Source organism: Palaemon carinicauda, chromosome 25, assembly GCF_036898095.1.
Source record: "Palaemon carinicauda isolate YSFRI2023 chromosome 25, ASM3689809v2, whole genome shotgun sequence".
NCBI classification, from domain to species: domain Eukaryota; kingdom Metazoa; phylum Arthropoda; class Malacostraca; order Decapoda; family Palaemonidae; genus Palaemon; species Palaemon carinicauda.
Window position 1 is genome coordinate 106,365,899 of NC_090749.1, and position 19,008 is coordinate 106,384,906.

At 47.6% G+C, this 19,008-nt stretch overlaps 1 protein-coding gene across 2 annotated transcripts in view; it reads left to right on the forward strand.

Annotated features, from left to right (window-relative positions):
• Window positions 1-19,008, forward strand: part of LOC137618820 (eukaryotic translation initiation factor 3 subunit G-like) — a 64,222-nt gene that overhangs the window by 35,803 nt on the left and 9,411 nt on the right. Inside the window, exons 6-7 of one of the 2 annotated variants that reach the window (XM_068349028.1) lie at window positions 4,339-4,495; window positions 11,359-11,516. In XM_068349028.1, the coding sequence (XP_068205129.1) occupies window positions 4,339-4,495; window positions 11,359-11,516 (315 nt within the window). The remainder of the gene's footprint in view (window positions 1-4,338; window positions 4,496-11,358; window positions 11,517-19,008) is intronic. The other variant, XM_068349029.1, reaches the window with a different exon arrangement.

Genomic DNA, 19,008 nt, shown 5'->3' on the forward strand with positions numbered 1-19,008 from the left:
CTCTCGACCTACAGGACGCTTATTTTCACGTCCCCATTCATCCGTCTTCGAGGAGATATCTGAGGTTTGTGTTCCAGGGCAGGTGCTTCCAGTTCAGGGCACTTTGCTTCGGTCTCAGCACAGCTCCCCAAGTCTTCACCAGACTTATGGCGAATGTGGCAGGCTGGTTACACCAGGAGGGGATAAGGGTCTCCTTCTATCTAGACGACTGGCTGATCCGGTCACAGTCGAAAGAGAAATGTCTGGAGGACCTAATGAAAACTTATACGATCACTCAGGACCTGGGACTCATCGTCAACTGGGGGAAGTCTCAGACCGAGCCGAATCAGACTATTCTCTATTTGGGGATAGTTCTGAATTCAGTTCTTTTTCAGGCTTCTCCCTCCCAGGAGAGGCAGACCAGGTGCCTGGACAAAGTCAAAGACTTTTTGAGGAAGCAGGAATGCTCAGCGAAGGAGTGGATGAGTCTGCTGGGAACTCTATCCTCCCTGGAGCAGTTTGTCTCTTTGGGGAGACTGCACCTAAGGCCTCTGCAACACTTCCTCGCAAAGGTTTGGAACAGAAAGATCCAGGAGGACACTTTTTTCTTTTCCCATCCTGACAGAGATCAAGGATCTTTTAATGTGGTGGCTGGACCCAGCTCTGTTGGGAAAAGGGATCTCCTTGTTCAAGAAGAACCCCGACCTAGTGTTATTCTCAGACGCGTCCGAGTCAGGCTGGGGAGCAACACTAGGGAACAAAGAGGTCTCAGGTATTTGGGAAGGGAGTCAGGTCAGTTGGCATATCAACAGGAAGGAGTTGATGGCCATTTTGTTAGGGCTCAAGGCCTTCAAGACCTCGGTCTCGGGAAAGACTGTGGAGATCAATTCCGACAACACCACGGCTCTCGCGTACATAAGGAAGCAAGGGGGAACTCACTCCCTCTCTCTGTTCTCAACTGCGAGAGAGCTTCTCCTCTGGGCGAGCAAGAACGAGACCCAGCTGTTGACAAGGTTTGTTCAAGGGCAGAGAAACATCAGGGCAGACATGCTCAGCAGGAGGGGACAGGTCCTTCCTACGGAGTGGACTCGCAATCCGTATGTCTGTCGGAGCCTCTGGAAGTTGTGAGGCAGACCAGTAATAGACCTTTTTGCCTCCGGTCTAAACAAGAGTATCCCAAACTACTGCTCCCTAGTACCGGACGAGGAAGCTGTTGCAGTGGACGCCTTCTTGATGGATTGGACGGGGCTGGACATGTATGCCTTTCCCCCGTTCAAGATCATCAATCTGGTTGTCAGGAAGTTCACTCTCCTCGATTCGGGACGAATGACCCTTGTGGCTCCATTCTGGCCTGCGAGGGAATGGTTCACCGAAGTGGTAGGGTTACTGATGGACTTTCCAAGAAGACTCCCGGCAAGTCCAGATCTTCTCAGACAATCCCACTTCGAGAGATTTCACCAAAACCCCCTCGCTCTCAATCTGACTGCCTTCAGACTGTCGAGAAGCTCGTTAGATCTCGAGGCTTTTCAGCACAAGCGGCGAAAGCTATTGCCAGGGCAAGGAGGATCTCTTCACAAAGAGTCTACCAGTCAAAGTGGGAGACCTTTAGAGCTTGGTGCAGGAGGCGCAAGGTTTCCTCGTCCTCTACCTCTCTGAGCCAGATTGCAGACTTTCTTTTGTACCTCAGGCAGGATGCTAAGCTGGCTGTATCTACCATTAAAGGATACAGGAGCATGCTCTCAACTGTCTTTAGGCATAGAGGCTTAGAGTTATCTCAGAATAAGGACTTGCAGGACCTCATTAGGTCTTTTGAGACAACGAAGCAGGTGCACTTAAGGCCCCCTTCTTGGAACCTGGATGTGGTGCTTAAGTTCTTGTGCTCCAGGAAGTTTGAGCCTATCTCGCAAGCTTCTCTGCGAGATCTGACTAAGAAAACCCTCTTCCTTTTGTCTCTAGCGACTGCCAGGAGGATCAGCGAGGTCCAGGCAATCGAGAAGCGTGTAGGCTTCACCCTAAATGGAGCGGTTTGTTCCTTGAGGTTCGACTTTCTCGCCAAGAATGAGAACCCTTCGAAACCCTGGCCTAGGACTTTTGAAGTCCCTAACCTCACGGATCTAGTAGGTCAGGAACAGGAAAGCCTCCTCTGCCCGGTTAGGGCTCTCAAGGCGTATTTGGCTCATACTAAGAGCGTGAGGGGTGCTTCCAACTCCTTATGGTGTTCAGTGAAGGATCCTCAAAAACCCCTGTCAAAGAACGCTTTGTCCTTTTTCCTGAGGGAAACTATTAGGGAAGCCCACCTCTTTTGTGAGGAAGAAAACTTCGCCCTGTTAAAAGTACGGGCTCACGAAGTAAGGGCCATTGCTGCTTCTCTGGCATACCGGAAAAATATGTCAGTTAAGCAGATCATGGACACAACGTTCTGGAGGAGCAACTCTGTCTTCGCTTCTCATTACCTCAGAGAGGTAAGAGTGGACTACGATAAGTGTTATACCTTGGGCCCATACGTAGCTGCGGCTTCTGTATTAGGCAAAGGAGTTACTACCCCCACTCAACCTTAGTTTATGTACTTGTATATGGGTTTGTGTTTTTTTTTACGGTTGTCTGAGGTCCTCGTCCTGTGGTACGGTTCCCTCAGTCCAGATAGATAGTTTATATCTATTTCTGCAAGGTTAGATGGTTAGCTTTAGTAAGGTTGCAGGTTTTTTATATGGGAAGGTAGTTTTCTGAAGTCTAGTCAAGTTGTTGGTCCTACCCCTTTGACAGACTCGATTGAGTTGTTTGCAGCGTAGCGGGTCTACTCCTGGCTGAACACTCCTAAGGGAAAGCGACTCTAGAGGCAGTTACCTTTGAAGTCAGCTACCTTAGCAGGTAAGGAATCAAGGTGTTTGTTCTCCTACAACTCTTTTGTTGTTTCCCCAACTATGTTTTTTCTGTCTGTTTCCCTCCTCCAAATGTGTGAATCAGCTATTTATATATAACTGCCAGTTAAGTTCTATTCATAAAAATGGAGTTTTTATGATAAAACAAAGTTTTATGAATACTTACCTGGCAGTTATATATATATTTTAAAGCCCACCCACCTCCCCTCAGGAGACAGGTCGGGCAAAGATAATCTGAGGAACAGAAAATGGGAATGATTCCAAGTACCACCCTGTAAGGGTTGTTAACCATCTAACCACACAACCACCACAAGGCGGTTGCCGCGATTTTCGATTTAATTCTGCCGCAGTCAGAGACTCAGCTATATATATATAACTGCCAGGTAAGTATTCATAAAACTTTGTTTTATCATAAAAACTCCATTTTACCCCCAGGCTATTTGGAACTTTCCAACCCTTAACCCCCAGGCATTTTTTTCTTTCAAGCACATTTTGCAGTATATGTTTTTTAAATTGCTCTAAGAGCCTTAATTTTCATCATAGAGAGGTCAGGTTGGTCTCATTCTCTTAGAAAATGCCTGAAGTTTCACCAAAAAATTATCAAAAATAGGAAAAAAAAATGTAAATAGCAGTTTTTTGCAAGGACATACCGGTACGTCCATGGGGGTAAAGGGATGAGTTTTGTAAAAAGTACCAGTACGTCCATGGGGGTAAAGGGATGAGTTTTGTAAAAAGTATCAGTACGTCCATGGGGGTAAAGGGATGAGTTTTGTAAAAAGTATCAGTACGTCCATGGGGGTAAAGGGATGAGTTTTGTAAAAAGTATCAGTACGTCCATGGGGGTAAAGGGATGAGTTTTGTAAAAAGTATCAGTACGTCCATGGGGGTAAAGGGATGAGTTTTGTAAAAAGTATCAGTACGTCCATGGGGGTAAAGGGATGAGTTTTGTAAAAAGTACCAGTACGTCCTTTGTGGGTAAAAGGGTTAAAGTAAACAAAACAATAGATCTGTTAGATAGAGAGGTGAAGTAACCTGCCAGTTTGGGAAATGGAGTTTTGCAATATTGCATTTGATGTTTTATATTTAAAAAAAGAATTTATAGTTATAGTTTGAAAGCAGTTTGGGGATGACCACAGACATCTCGGAGGTAGAGAGATAGAAAGTTGAGGGCTTCTTACTAAAAGATTTGTCGTAATTTGGAATTTAAGAAAGAAATTTTAGTCATAATTTGAAAACAAGAGAAAGAAAAAACTAAGGCTTTACATTATTCAGTTCTTTCTTTTTCAATTTTAGTCATAATTTGGAGTTTAGAAATTACTCGATTCAAAATTTAAGAAAGAAATTTTTACTCAATTTGAAATTTGAGAAAGAAATTTTCGTCATAATTTAGAAGCAATTGGAAGATTACCACCGACAGCTTGAAGGAAGAGAGGTGCGTAAACGAATGCTTTTCACTAACCTGCTCCTTCTTTCCCCACAGGGCGAAGAGAAGGGTGAAGAGGAAGGCGCCCCGGCCCAGGGCCAGGCCGACAAGGGCAAGATGGGCTCGACGGACGGCCCCGGGAAGTACGTGCCGCCCTCGATGAGGATGGGAGCATCGAAGAAAGGAGAATCAATGATGTCGGCGAGAGGTAGAGGTAAATTTGCCTTGACACATAGAGAGCAAATATTCTTTCTGTTGTGTGGAAATGAAATAAGAGTGATGCTTTTTCATGATGCTTTTTCATGATGCTGCTGCTTTGCTTTGCCTTTGAAGAGAAATGATTGATCTTATAATACTTTGATGGTGTGTGGATTTGAATATGATTATATAGTAGTTGTTCTTACGTCAATGCAAAACTTTTATCTATTTGGTCCGTGTCATCTAGTAGGGGACAGTTATTGTAAATGCAAAACTTTATCTATTTGGTCCGTGTCATCTAGTAGGGGACAGTTATTGTAAATGCAAAACTTTATCTATTTGGTCCGTGTCATCTATTAGGGGACAGTTATTGGCAATGCAAAACAATATCTATTTGGTCCGTCTCATTTAGGAGGGGACAGTTATTGGCAATGCAAAACAAAATCTATTTGGTCCGTGTCATCTAGGAGGAGACAGTTATTGGCAATGCAAAACAATATCTATTTGGTCCGTCTCATTTAGGAGGGGACAGTTATTGGCAATGCAAAACAAAATCTATTTGGTCCGTGTCATCTAGGAGGAGACAGTTATTGGCAATGCAAAACAATATCTATTTAGTCCCTGTTATCTAGGAGGGGACAGTTATTGGCAATGCAGAACAATATCTATTTGGTCCCTGTTATCTAGGAGGGGACAGTTATTGGCAATGCAAAACAATATCTATTTGGTCCGTGTCATCTAGGAGGGGACAGTTGTTGTCAATGCAAAACAATATCTATTTGGTCCCTGTCATCTAGGAGGGGACAGTTATCTACAGTCAAGTCATAGGTGATTGTTATTCAAAGCTATATGCATCTGGTCCCTCTCATCCATTAAAGGCGAGGACAGTTATCAACAGTTAGTTGATATATGACCGTTTTAAAAAGTTGTCTGTGATAGTTAACTTAACCAATACTTGAATTTGTTAGTGTTAGTGCCATAGGTGTGCCTCATGTGTTGGGCTGAAGCTATTACCTTAGGGGTCTTTGTCGCGTTCTGTCGGCCCCTAGCTACACTTCATTCATATCCTTCTACTCTATCTCTGTTCCTGCATCTTTAATTGATCTATCTCGATAGATATCAAACACTACATTGACCTTATCACTTTTGTCTCCTTGAAGAAGTCTCTTCAACACCTTGGCAATGTCACTGAATTTTCATTGGCAACCCTCCACTTTCTGTTTAGTGCACATAGCGTGAACAATGGAAGCGGACTTTTCATAGAAAGCTTCAACCACTGGTACATTCTGTGCTATCTTCTTTCCCATCATTATCCCTACATTAAGGGGCCGGTTGCCTCATGCAGCCATTGCAGTGCCTCTGTCAAAGGCATCCTCTTCCACCAAACCTCTTCTCTCCATATCATCCTTCACCTTACCTCGCCATCTAATTCTCTGCTTCGTCTTGATCTTCCTGCCTAAGAGGTTCCTCATCTTCCAAAACAGTGGTTGATAAAAATAAAACTATCTTTGTTCCAACACAGAGTACTTACCTAGAACTCTTAGGAATTACTGGTAACTCTTTCCCAACCGACCAGAATTTTGTGTAGTTTACCCTATTCCCATTTTCTATGGGTGACCTCAGGCGTAGTGATACGCACCCTGAGGCGACCCGGGGTCGGAGAGCGTGCTAGTTCAGGTCGTGCTCCTCAGTAAGTTTCTGGTCGCGACGTGATTCACATCTCGCCGCGCTCTCTCTTACCCAGTGCGACCCTTTGTGTCCCCGACCCTTTGTGTTCACCACGTGGTTCCTGTGCCCGTTACCCCTTTCCCTTGTGTCCCTGTGTCTCTTGGTGTGTTAGTGTTTTCATTATGGAGCATCCCCGCCGTTGCCCTGGGCCTGTGGCCGGTAAGTCTTGTGGGGCTTTCCTTTCGAAGCCCGAGGTTGACCCACATCTCGCGTTGTTCGTCATGTAGGGGCAAAGTATGCACCCCTACCGCCACATGCTAAATAGACTGGTTGTAGCAAAATCCTCTTAAAATTATAGGATTTCCAACCTAACCTTTGAATACAAAAGCAAACTTTAATTCTCTGCCTTTCTCTTAATCTTCTCCCCCTAATAGGTGATAGGTGTTTTCAAAGCACATTCTGTCCTAGTCATTCATGAATTTCTCCTTGTCAGTTTATCCAAGTGACACATCCCCATTTGCGAGCGTCCATGACTCAGCACTTGTTTCATCTCAAATTGCCTTGTCAGTACAACAATGACATGTCCAAAGAGATTTCTGTCTGCTTTGAGGACTATTTCCTTTCCTTTGCATGTCACCATCTTTGCATACACATCACTGAAGGTCTTCAGTTTCTGCTTCATCAATGTTGCAAAGAAGTCAATTGTAGCTTTCTAAAATCCGAGTTCTGAATTTCTCGAATTCCTCACCGCCATCCTCTTACGCATTAGTCAGGTCGCATACAGTTTCCGTGGCTGCTGTGGCCGCCGTGGCTAGATTGACAAGACCATTTTGACCGTACCTGAATCCGTTAATCCAGCCGTCCTCTGTTAGGTTGACAAGAGTCTCGATGTCTGCCTCATTCTGTAATATCTTGGTTGGTTGTAAATCTGTGTGGTTTAATGGAAGGCCCCCCAAGGCCGATCATTTCCCTTTGCTTTCTTGAGAAGACATTCCTGTATTCAGGATCCAGATATTATTTCTTCACAGCCTTCCTTTCAAACTGAATTCAGTAGTACCACCAGGAGTTTGGATGTCCTTATTATTATTCTATTAATATGCTTTTCTCCCATATTGTATGGGGGTAAGCACAGTTGCCATCCTTTTGAAGGACTTTGCTTTGGCTTTAGCGTAGACTGTAGTCCCGATCAGCTGCCCTGCTTGATATTGCTTAGACCCCGGTAGCGTATGTTCACGTGTTTTACCAGTCACCAGTGCTCTTCCCCCCGGCAGCGGGGAGTCTTGGCGCGGTTAGGTCGACAGTTTGAGACGTGTGAGGTGTCTGTTATGTGTTTAGAAGGTTTTGGAATGACTTTGTTTGTGTGTGTATTAGTCTCTAACACCGATTTGCTTTTTTTTAAGCAAACCTCTTCGTCAAATACATAATTAATCAGGAGGCGTCTACATGGATAGCTAAGTGTCCGCCTCTCTGACTGGTTGGCTCAGAATTTGAACCCGCGCCGCATACTTCTACGAAGTCCGAGATTGCTGACCTAACCGACTTAGCCATCGAGGCTCTATGTCCTTATTGATGGTTTCTTCGTTGGTTTGGTCAAAAGGGAGTTTGCCAAAGCAGTTGCATGAACTAAGTTATATAAAAATGCCTCCCTGCTGAAGTGCTGATAAACAGCTGGATAGTCTACGCTTAGATAACACACGGCTGTGAAACAGTATGGAAGGTACCGTACGCAGTTCATGCCGTGCATTCAGTCTTAGGCAAAACACCTTGGTGTCATATACCTGATGTACATAAGGTGGTGCGCAAAATCTCCTTCCCTGGATGCGCGGACAAGCCTGAGAACAATATCCACCGTATTGACATCCAGAAGATTGACATATCATTATTTTTAGTTCTCAGAAAGTCCTGATATTCTTGAAGATACTGTAGTATATGAGAACAAAGTGTACCTTCAGGAACTCAAGCCAGATTTCACCAGAAATATTCCCTGCGAAGTCATTCACACGGAGCAATGTTTCAGCCAGCTTGGTTTTGTCTCCTTCTCTTGACCTTGCTTCAAACCCACACCAAGCTAAGCGTAGGAAGGCCTCATAAATCAATTTATGTAGCTAAATAGGTCTTTTGGTATTTCTTACCATCAAAAACTCATGCTATTAAACCATCGGCTATCTCACCCGATTTTTACCTATAGATCTTGCAGACTACTTCTTCCCCGCCGTTATCACTACGTTAAGGGGTCGGTTGGCGGATGCGCCCTCTTCAATGCCTTCTGTCAAAGGCATTCTCTTCCACCAAACCTCTTCTCTCCATATCATCCTTCACCTTATCTCGCCATCTAATTCGCTACTTCCTCTCGATCTTCTCCCACTTACAGATTCATCCCAAGCCCTCGTCACATCCTCCCCACCCTCCATCCATAACACTAGTCCACACCGTCTCGGTCGTGACACTCTTATCATCTCTGTAATCTTCACTACACCTGCCATTGTTCCTATTTCATCATTTTCCAATCTTTCTAAAGATCTTGCATCTCCAAATAGTTTTCCAATCACTTAAAGCATGGTGCAAAGTGTGTGGAAGACGTCTTGCCCATTCTCATTACAATGGAGTGAAAAGTTTCTGGGTTCTTTCATATTACCTCGCAGACCTTGGCATAAAGTGCTTGGTCTAAAACACGCAATCACATTCAAATTGAGGACCTGCAGGATTTTTAGAGAACGGAGCAGAACTTCATAGACCGTTCCCAAATCAAATGGCGGGGTAATTTACTGCCACTTCCCAGTTTTGATGTTGAACCTAGTCCAGCTGTTGCCACTCTGACACTGCACATTGGACAGGTGCGACAAGACCTGTGCAGTGTTCTTAATCGCTGGAATAAAATTTCTAGAATACTGTGTAGTATTGAGCCTCATGATGGAGAAGGCATGGATTTGCCATCTTTTAGTTTATCATACAGGATTTTAAAAGAAAAACAAATGCGCTAAGGTTTGTTTTATTTTGAAATTCAGTAATTGGTGTAATTATCGAGGTCGGAATGTAAAAATGAGTTACAAATTGATGTTGGGGCGTTATTTTGGGCATGACCCAAAATTTGTGACCTTTTAACCTCTGTTGACCTACTTTCAAAAGTACATACATACATATACCAAGGCACTTCCCCCAACTTTGGGGGGTAGCCGACATCAACAAATGAAACAAAAACAAAAAAAGGGGACCTCTACTCTCTACGTTCCTCCAAGCCTAACAAGGGACTCAACCGAGTTCAGCTGGTACTGCTAGGGTGCCACAGCCCACCCTCCCACATTATCCACCACAGATGAAGCTTCATAATGCTGAATCCCCTACTGCTGCTACCTCCGCGGTCATCTAAGGCACCGGAGGAAGCAGCAGGGCCTACCGGAACTGCGTCACAATCGCTCGCCATTCATTCCTATTTCAAAAGTAACTTGCAATAAATACTTTTCAGTCTAAAGAGTGCTTCAATCCATACAATTTAAGTGGTTGGTTACTAGCCTAGCTTTATATTGGCTCTAGTAACAGCGAATTAAAGTTCCCCAAACCCAAAAATAAATTGACGGAAAATTTAAAGTTCTTACATTAGATTTTGAAGTTGGTAAAACAAAGCTAGTCGATAGGCAGGGCTATCACTCCAAATTATTATCCGGACATTCTGGAGGCCTGTCTAAAGAATGATATTAGGCTATGTCCATTTTGGTGATACCAATTCTTGAAAAAGTATCTTCTGGCCCATGGAATATCAGCGCCAAAATTAATAAATGTTTGTACTGTGCTAACTACTTCGTTAACAAGATTCAACGACCAAACCAGTCGTTAGTAGATGACACTCCTTAGTAAACTACCGCTCTTTATCCATTTCCACCCGGCTTTTCCCTCCTACCTTTTTAGCTTCTCGAGCTTTTGTGTTGCAGACTAATTGATCCTGGGGTCTCCCTTTTCTGCCTAACCACGAATCTCGTATTTGAAAGGACGAGGGGTTTGTGTTCGTGTCGGAACTAGCCACAAGTTCAAGTCATTACTGAGTCCTCTTAAGATTTACCGTCCACCTCGTAAACCCTAGGATGGACCCCTAGAGAGTCAACCCCTTGCGAGAACAGTCACACTGTCTTCTCCCTCTCTCTCCATCGTCTCGACTTCTTGAAATCCGTTATCTTTTCCAGCCAGATCAGCGGAAACTCAACTCTGAATGGGCGGAGCTTCCTCTCTGCCCATCGCTAACTACCGGCTGTTGCCGACACCTCGTCACATGTCTTTAACTGCCGAGTTTTGGGTGCGCTTGAATCAATTTTTTGCAGAGCGAAAATTTCAGATTTTCCGACCAACTTATGTTTACGTTTGTTATTTGTTACGACGTAACAAATAAAAGATAAGGAAAAAATCAAAGGAATTATGAGGCCAATTAAACTTTCCTATTAAAGGCCTCAGGTTTGTTGAATTATGAAAAATACAAATAACTTAGAAAATTTGTGATTTTGTAGGTTTTCAAACCGATAATAACAGTAAAATTTATGACGACTACTTTCCACTTAAACTCAATAAAACTGTATTATTAATAGTTCACTAGGTACTTAAGATTTATGTCCGTCGTTCTTACTTCAGTTCTTTCTCTTTTCTGTCCCTGTTTAATAACTCCAGTTCTTTTAAGATTTATTTTATATTGTCAGTCTGGGACACAATAAATTCATTCTACATTATTGATGCATTTATGATTTAGTGTATTCTTCATATCCCTTTCTGATGTGGTGAAAGGGTTTTCGTATCGCGACGACCAGCAAAGCTCTACTATAGTCAATTTCCTTTAGTGAGGCATATTTGCACCCACTTGCAGAGGTGCCCTTTTAGCTCGGAAAAAGTTTCCTGATCGCTGATTGGTTGGACAAGATAATTCTAACCAATCAGCGATCAGGAAACTTTTCCGAGCTAAAAGGGCACTGTTGCGAGTCTGTGCAAATATGCCTCGCTAAAAGAAATGGACTATAGTCTGGGCCACCCATAACTAGGATGGCTTGCTGTGAGCGATCAGGCAAAACTCTCCTGCTATCACCAATCCGCAGTAGCCAGCGTGGTGATGAAAACGGGCCAAACCCTAGACATGAGTTGACATGTCTGAGGCCTCTGTCCTGCAGTGGACTAGAAACGGCTGCATTTGTCTTTTGTAAGTTCACCATTCACTCATTTCTGTCATGCAATTTACAGATGAAACGGCGACAGTCAGGGTGACGAATCTGTCCGAAAATACGAAGGAACAAGATCTTCAGGAACTCTTCCGGCCCTTCGGAGAAATCAGTCGTATTTTCCTCGCTAAGGACAAGAATACCGGACAGTCTAAGGGCTTTGCTTTCATCAATTTCAAGGTAAACATGTTTATTATTGTTGTTATTATTATTATTATTATTATTATTATTATTATTATTATTATTATTATTACTGGCTAAACTACAATCCTAGTTGGAAAGGCAGGATGCTACAAGCATCAGTAACAACGTTGATATAGTGTCATATATAAACTTTGAAGAGAGATTTCCGTCAACCTTTTCAACATAAAAACATTTGCAATAACTTTATTATTATTGTTATTACTAGCAAAGCTACAACCCTAGCTGGAAAAGCAGGATGCTATAGGCCCATTAAGGGCTCCTACAGGAAAAATAGCCCATTGAGGAAAGAAAATAATGAAATGATTAAACTGTACGATAAATAATGATTGAAAAATACAGGATATCTCAAGATCAGTAACAACTTTAGAATGGGTCTGTCATACATAAACTATAAAGAGAGACTTATGTCAGTCTGTTCAACATAAAAACATCTGCTGCTAGTTTGAACTTCGGAAGTTTCACCGATTCGACTGCCCTATTAGGAAGATCATTCCATAATCTGGACATAATAATAATGTCGTCTTCTATCAAGAGACCACCAAAATTTGTTAACATATTCTTGAAAGAAACTACAGAAGGTCTTCAACGTGCAAACATTCAGAGATACAATTGCAAATCGAACTGAAAATAACAAAGATAAATAGATACTGTAATAAAACAATATATCATTTAACCCTTTTACCCCCAGGCTATTTGGAAATTTCCAACCCTTAACCCCCAAGGTGTTATTTTTTTCCCAGCACATTTTGCAGTATATTTTTTTTAAATTGCTCTAACAGCCTTAATTTTCGTCATAGAGAGGTCAGGTTGGTCTCATTCACTTGGAAAATGCCTGAAGTTTCTCAAAAAATTATCAAAAATATGAAAAAAAAAAACATTTATAGCATTTTTTTGCAAGGACGTACCGGTACGTCCATGGGGGTAAAGGGATGAGTTTTGTGAAACGTACCAGTACGTCCTTTGGGGGTAAAAGGGTTATTACAGTAAGCATAACAAAATTTTTAGTAACCTGACATCTATTATGAAACCCGACTATTTAACAGAATTTAACTTACAAACAGATACTTGGATATTCTGTTATACATTTCATATTAACTAGTAGACTTGGCTTTGAAAATAACTTTGTTCCGTAACCGAAATACAAACCACGCTATTTACATTGGGTTTACCTTTTAGCGCAGCTGAAATGACTAGCCAATAGTTTTAACGAGGGTTAATTACCCCCGCGCTAGTTAGCGGAGGGTAGGGGAAGGGTAGCTTGCTACCCCTCCCCCCCACACACACCGGTGACTTGCTTCACTTCACTTTTGGCTCGGCGATGAACAGACGTGTCTGTCCATCATCCTTGTTGACAGCCTTTAATCTTTTTTCTGCTTTTTCTCTACAGCTTGTGTGTGTGTTTGAAGTTGACTACCTATTTTATCTTTGCTATGCGTACGTGCCTTGGTGTTGCCGGCCGCCCTTGTGGGACCTTTATGTCGGCCTTGGATACGGATCCTCACACCCTTTGCCCTCAGTGTCGGGGCCGACGGTGTGACCAGGAAAACATGTGCAGTGAGTGTAGGGAGTGGTCTGCCTCCCAGTGGGAGAGGTTTGGCCGCCGGCTTAAGAAGAAGTCCAAGAGAGACCGTTCTCCTTTGGGGGTTGCCTTGAAGGAGGAGAGTTCTCGGGACTCTTCTTTCGTCCCCTCGTCCGGCTCCTAAGGAGAGTCGGCCGAGTGGTAGCGCAGGCCCTAGTTCTGTTTCCCGACCTTGGGTGGGGGGAGAGGGCGTCGCCTCCCATAGCGGGGCGGTTCCCCCTCCTCCTCCGGGGGAGACCATTGATAACTCCTTGTCTAATGATGATCTTTTACAGATTTGGGCTTCCCTGGGGCTTAAGGGCTTGCCCTCCAGGGTCGCCTTGATTGACCTTGTCTCGGTGGGGGCTGCCATTAAGCAGTCGCCGGCGGTAGCAGAGGTAGACCCTCTGTCTATCGTCGACGTCGTTGTGGCAGAGGCCTCCGACGGGGCGGGGCAATCCTCTGCAGGTGCAGTAGAGGATGTTGATGCTGACGGCTCTCCTCCCCCTTCCGTACATCCTTCGAAGGGGGAAGTGAGTCCTACGGGCACTTCTGCTGTTCAGCTTCCCTCTAAGGGAGTGCCTTGACTGAGACTCCCCTTCGGAGGACTGATGGTCCTGACGATCTTCCCCTTGGCCGCCTTCGCCGTAAGGCTCACCGTCCGCTGCGTCACAAGGGCCTCCCTTCCCCTTATAAGGGGGTTAAGAGGCGCCTTTTTGGATCTTCTTCCTCCGAAGGGGACTCTCCTCGTCGTACTCAGCCTACAGCTCCTGCTCCTTTGGACCTCTCTGCGGACCGTTCTCCTATTCCTGCTAGAACTTCACCTTCTGGGGACCTCGTCACCCGACAGGCAACGGTCCCTTCGGGGCAAAGGGATTCTTCCCTTTCATGTGCAGTGTTAGCGCACAGGCGCTCTCCTGCTCGTCAGCGCTCTCCTGCTCGTCAGCGCTCACCTGTTCGCCGGCGCTCTCCTGATGTTCGCCCTCCTCGTCAGCGCTCTCCTGAGGACATTCTACATTCTGTGGTTCCTGAAGAGCGCTTAGCGCGCCAGCATTCTCCTGCTCGCCCTTCTGCAGTGTTAGCGCACAGGCGCTCTCCTGCTCGTCAGCGCTCTTTTTTGAGGATTATCGCCCTCTTGCTCGCCAGCGCTCCCCTGTGGTCTCTGATCATCCTGCAGTCCCTGTTGGGCACCCTGCGCGCCATCAGTCTCCTGAGCTCTCTCGCGATCCTCATCTTGTGTCTACTCAACATCGTCCGCGTTCTCCAGCGCGTGTTTCTAAAGCACATGTTCGCCCACGCGCCTACGCTCTTCCTGTTCGTGAATGCGCCGCGCCAACTGCTCCTTCACAGGATCTCACGCGTCGCCCCCTTGCTCGCCAGCGATCACCTGCTCGCCATCGTTCACAGACGATCCTAGTATCGCCTGTTTGTCAGCGTTTTCCTACGCGTCAACGATCACCTGATCATCGGCGATCTCCGGATTGCCCGCGTGACTTACAGCCTGCGCGCACGCGTTCTCCAACGCGTCGTCGACCAGAGATTCTGGAAGGACATGATTCGCCATCTGCTAGCTCGCCATCGCGTGATCATTCACCTGCGCGTCCTGCGCGCTATCGCTCGCCAACGCGTCACCATGCGACAACGCGCCACCGCTCACCTGCGCGTCAGCGTTCGCCTGCTCACAATCGCTCTCCCTCGCGCTACAGGTCTCCTGACCTACGTCGCCAGCGACCTTCCTTACCCACGCGGCAACGCGTTCCCTCGCCATCGCACCAACGCATTCGTTCGCCGACTCGGCCACGCGCTCGTTCGCCTGTGCACCCTCGCGCCCACTCGCCTGCGTGACCGCTCGCCTGCGCGCCCGCGCGACCATTGTTCGCGGCGAATTTCGCAGCCAGTGGTAGCAGCAGGAAAGCGTGTTCCCAGACAGCGCTCGGGATCGCCTCCATCCAAACGCAGGACTGTTGTGCAGGACAGGGAAGACACTGCGGAGAGGTTAGTGCATCATTCTTCCCCCCCTTCTTTTCAGGCAGGTACCGTCGTGTCCACTCCAAAGGATCGCCCGATCCCTTTCCCTCCAGCGAGGATTTCGGACTCTGTGTCCGTGGAGCAACAGACTTGGTTTGGTCCTCTGATGCGGGCGTTAGTGAGGGTAATGAAACCAGCACTCGCCAATCAGGGCAACAAACCAACGGCTGCCTCTCCTACGCTGAAGAGAAAGAGAGGAGTGGACTTCGTGGTGACTTCCCCCAGGGCGAAGTTGGTTCCCAAGAGGTCTGTCGCGAAGCCCCTTTCTCTTGCTCGAGCGTTGTCTCCTTCTCCCGTGGACGAGGCTTTTCCGTCCTCGGGTGAGTTCAGTGAAGCGGTAGCCTTCCCCTCGGCACCAAGGGGGAGACTTCGCTTCATGGAGGGGAGTCGTCTCGTGTGGAAGGGTCTCTTCAAACCTCTTTGTTGGGATCCTGTATCCCTCCCAGGAGGGAATCCAAGGACTCCAAGACCGTCCCGAAATCATCTTCGAGGATTCGCCAGGAACCCGCGGCTCCCCAGGGGAACGTCCATGCTTCACCCCAGGAAGAGATTCCGGGGACAGGAGACTTAGCTGCCAGCCCGCAAGGAGGAGATCAGCAGGAATCCGAATATGCTTTCTGGCAGGCCCTGAGCCTGATAAGGCAACTTAACGGGCTTATGGACCCCATGATCGCCCCCCATGAAGGCAAGGACACTATCTTGGACGAAGTGTTTGACGTTCTGAAGGCCCATAAGTCCAGTGCGGCTCTGCCCTGGTCTCGGGGTCTGAAGAGTGCCAGAGCTAGGGCCAACGCTCAGCTCGCGATTCTTGCTTCCTCCAGTCATTCCTCTGCCGGGAACAAGCTCATCCCTCCTCCTCGCCTTCAGCAGAGGAGGTATTTTGAGATCTTGGGTGAGTCCAGCCTCGCTCTTCCTCTCCATCACTCCGTGGAGGAGCTGGCGAAGGGAGTTCCCCTTGAGAAGCTCTCTGCCCAGCAGGTGTCGTTCTCGGCGGCAGAGATCCTTAGCCATGAAAAGGTTGCGAAGTGTGCCATGCAGGCCACTTCGTGGCTGGACTTTTGGCTAGGAACTCTGGGCATCCTATTGCGCTCCAAGGACTTGTCTAAGGAGACCAATAGGAAGGCCCTGGAGACTTTCTTACTCTCGGGCACCCGCTCCATCGAGTTTTTGGCGCACCAAGTCACCACCCTGTGGGCCAACTCGGTGTTAAAGCGGCGCGATGCTGTGACCGAGAGATTCCATCCGAAGGTCCCCGCCGTGGATGTGTGTAGGCTCAGACATGCTTCCCCTCTTGGGGAGAACCTGTTTGAGCCTCAGGACATGGAGCGAACGGCTGAGAGGTGGAGGAAATCCAGCACGGACTCCCTCCTCCATAGGGCCCTTACAGCTCGGCCCTATAAGCCTCCAGCTCCGCCGCAACAGCAGCAGCAGCCTCGTAAGGCTCCGAAGCAGGCACCGGCAGTTAAGAAGGTGGTGTCTAAGCCCCAGCCCTTTCCAGCCAAGGTCAAGAGGGGCGGTAAGTCCTCCAGGGGAGGCAAGACTCCTAGGGGTGGCGGCCGCGGACGCAAGCCCTAGGGGTGGCAGTCCCCCTGCGTGTCCACCTGTGGCGGGATGCCTTCAGCGTTGCGTCCGCCGGTGGCAGCAACACGGGGCCGATGCTTGGACGGTCTCAGTGATCGGCCAAGGCTATCGCGTCCCATTCACAACATCTCAACCTCCCCTGACAGCGAATCCAGTGTCGTTGAGCTCCTATGCCACGGGGTCGGCAAAGGGGCTGGCCCTTCGGGCCGAAGTCGAGACTATGCTCGAGAAGGGTGCTCTCCAGGAGGTCGTCGACGGCTCCCCAGGCTTCTTCAGTCGACTCTTTCTTGTAAAGAAGGCGTCTGGAAGCTGGAGACCTGTCATCGACCTCTCGGCTCTGAATGGGTTTGTCAAGCAAACCTGGTTCAGCATGGAGACAGCAGACACGGTCAGACTTGCGGTGAGACCACAAGACTTCATGTGCACACTGGATCTAAAGGACGCGTACTTCCAGATCCCAATCCATCCGTCTTCCAGGAAGTATCTGAGATTCTGCCTAGACGACAAGATCTACCAGTTCAAGGTGCTGTGTTTCGGTCTCTCCACAGCTCCTCAGGGGTTCACCAGGGTGTTCACCCTGATTTCATCTTGGGCGCACAGGAACGGCATTCGTCTCCTTCTTTATCTGGACGATTGGCTGATCCTAGTAGACTCGGAGTTGACTCTTCTTCGGCACCGAGACAGGCTTCTGGATCTTTGCCAGGATCTGGGGATCGTGGTAAACCTCGAGAAGTCCACTCTGCAGCCGTCCCAACTACTGGTTTATCTAGGCATGCTAATAGACACCAATCTCCACAAAGCCTTTCCATCAGACGACCGGATAGCAAGGCTGAGGAGGGTGGCGGAACCCTTCCTCAGGCGAGAAGAGCTCCCCGCCCAATCGTGGTTGCGTCTCTTAGGTCACCTATCCTCCCTGGCTCGTTTGGTTCCAAACAGCCGCCTCAGGATGAGATCCCTACAGTGGCGGCTCAAGTCCCGGTGGAATCAAGGATCCGATTCTCCGGACATTCTGATCCCGATGGGGTCTTTGGAACAGACGGACTTGCGGTGGTGGCTGGTCGACGAGAACCTGCGGAAGGGAGTGAGTCTTCTCGTCCTCCCCCCGGAATTGACTCTGTTTTCGGACGCGTCAAAAGAAGGGTGGGGGGCGCACGTTCTGAACCAGAGGGCCTCAGGCCTTTGGTCAGAATCAGAAAAGTGCCTACACATCAACCTGCTAGAATTGAAGGCCGTCTTTCTGGCTCTTCAGCAGTTCCAACGGTCCCTGGCGGGTCACTCCGTGGTGGTGATGAGCGACAACACCACGGTAGTGGCTTATATCAACAAGCAGGGAGGCACTTTTTCGCAGCAGCTATCCCATCTTGCAGTAGAGATTCTGAGGTGGACCGAAATCCACTCAATAACACTATCAGCTCGCTTCATTCCTGGCTAGAGGAATGTGCTTGCCGACAGTCTGAGCAGGGCCTCGCAGATAGTGAGTACCGAGTGGTCTTTGGATCCTCAGATAGCCAACAAAGTCCTGACTTTGTGGGGTTCCTCAACTGTGGACTTGTTCGCGACAGCGTTGAACTTCAAGCTGCCCCAGTACTGCTCCCTAGTCCCGGACCCCAAGGCACTCTGGCAAGATGCCTTCCAGCAACGGTGGGACAACATCGACGTGTACTCCTTCCCACCGTTCTGTCTTATGAGAAGGGTGCTCAACAGGACCAGACTATCGGTCAACTGTTCGATGACTCTGGTAGCTCCGCTATGGCATCACGCGGAATGGTTCCCGGACCTTCTGCAGCTCCTGACGGAGCTCCCGAGGGAACTTCCTCCACGACACGAGCTTCTCAGTCAACCCCACTCCGGTGTTCCTCACAAGGCCGTGGCCTCGCTTCGGCTTCACGCCTGGAGACTATCCAGCGTCTCCTCACGGAGAGAGGCTTTTCGCAACAGGTTGCGGAGAGAATGTCTCGGCACCTGCGAAGGTCCTCTGAGGGAGTCTACCAAGCAAAGTGGAGAGTCTTTTGTGGTTGGTGTCGTAGGAGGGGTATCTCTCCACTCGATGCCACTATTCCAGCAATAGTGGACTTTCTCGTTTATCTGCGGGAAGAAATGCGCCTTTCTGTCTCGGCAGTGAAAGGCTATCGCTCAGCCTTAAGCTTGGCCTTGAGGCTGAAGGGCGTGGATATTTCTTCATCGCTAGAACTCTCTTTACTCATACGTAGCTATGAGCTTACCTGCCCCCAGTCGGAAGTGAGACTTCCTCCTTGGAACGTGGTTCGAGTCCTCAGGGCTCTGAAGAGACCTCCCTTCGAA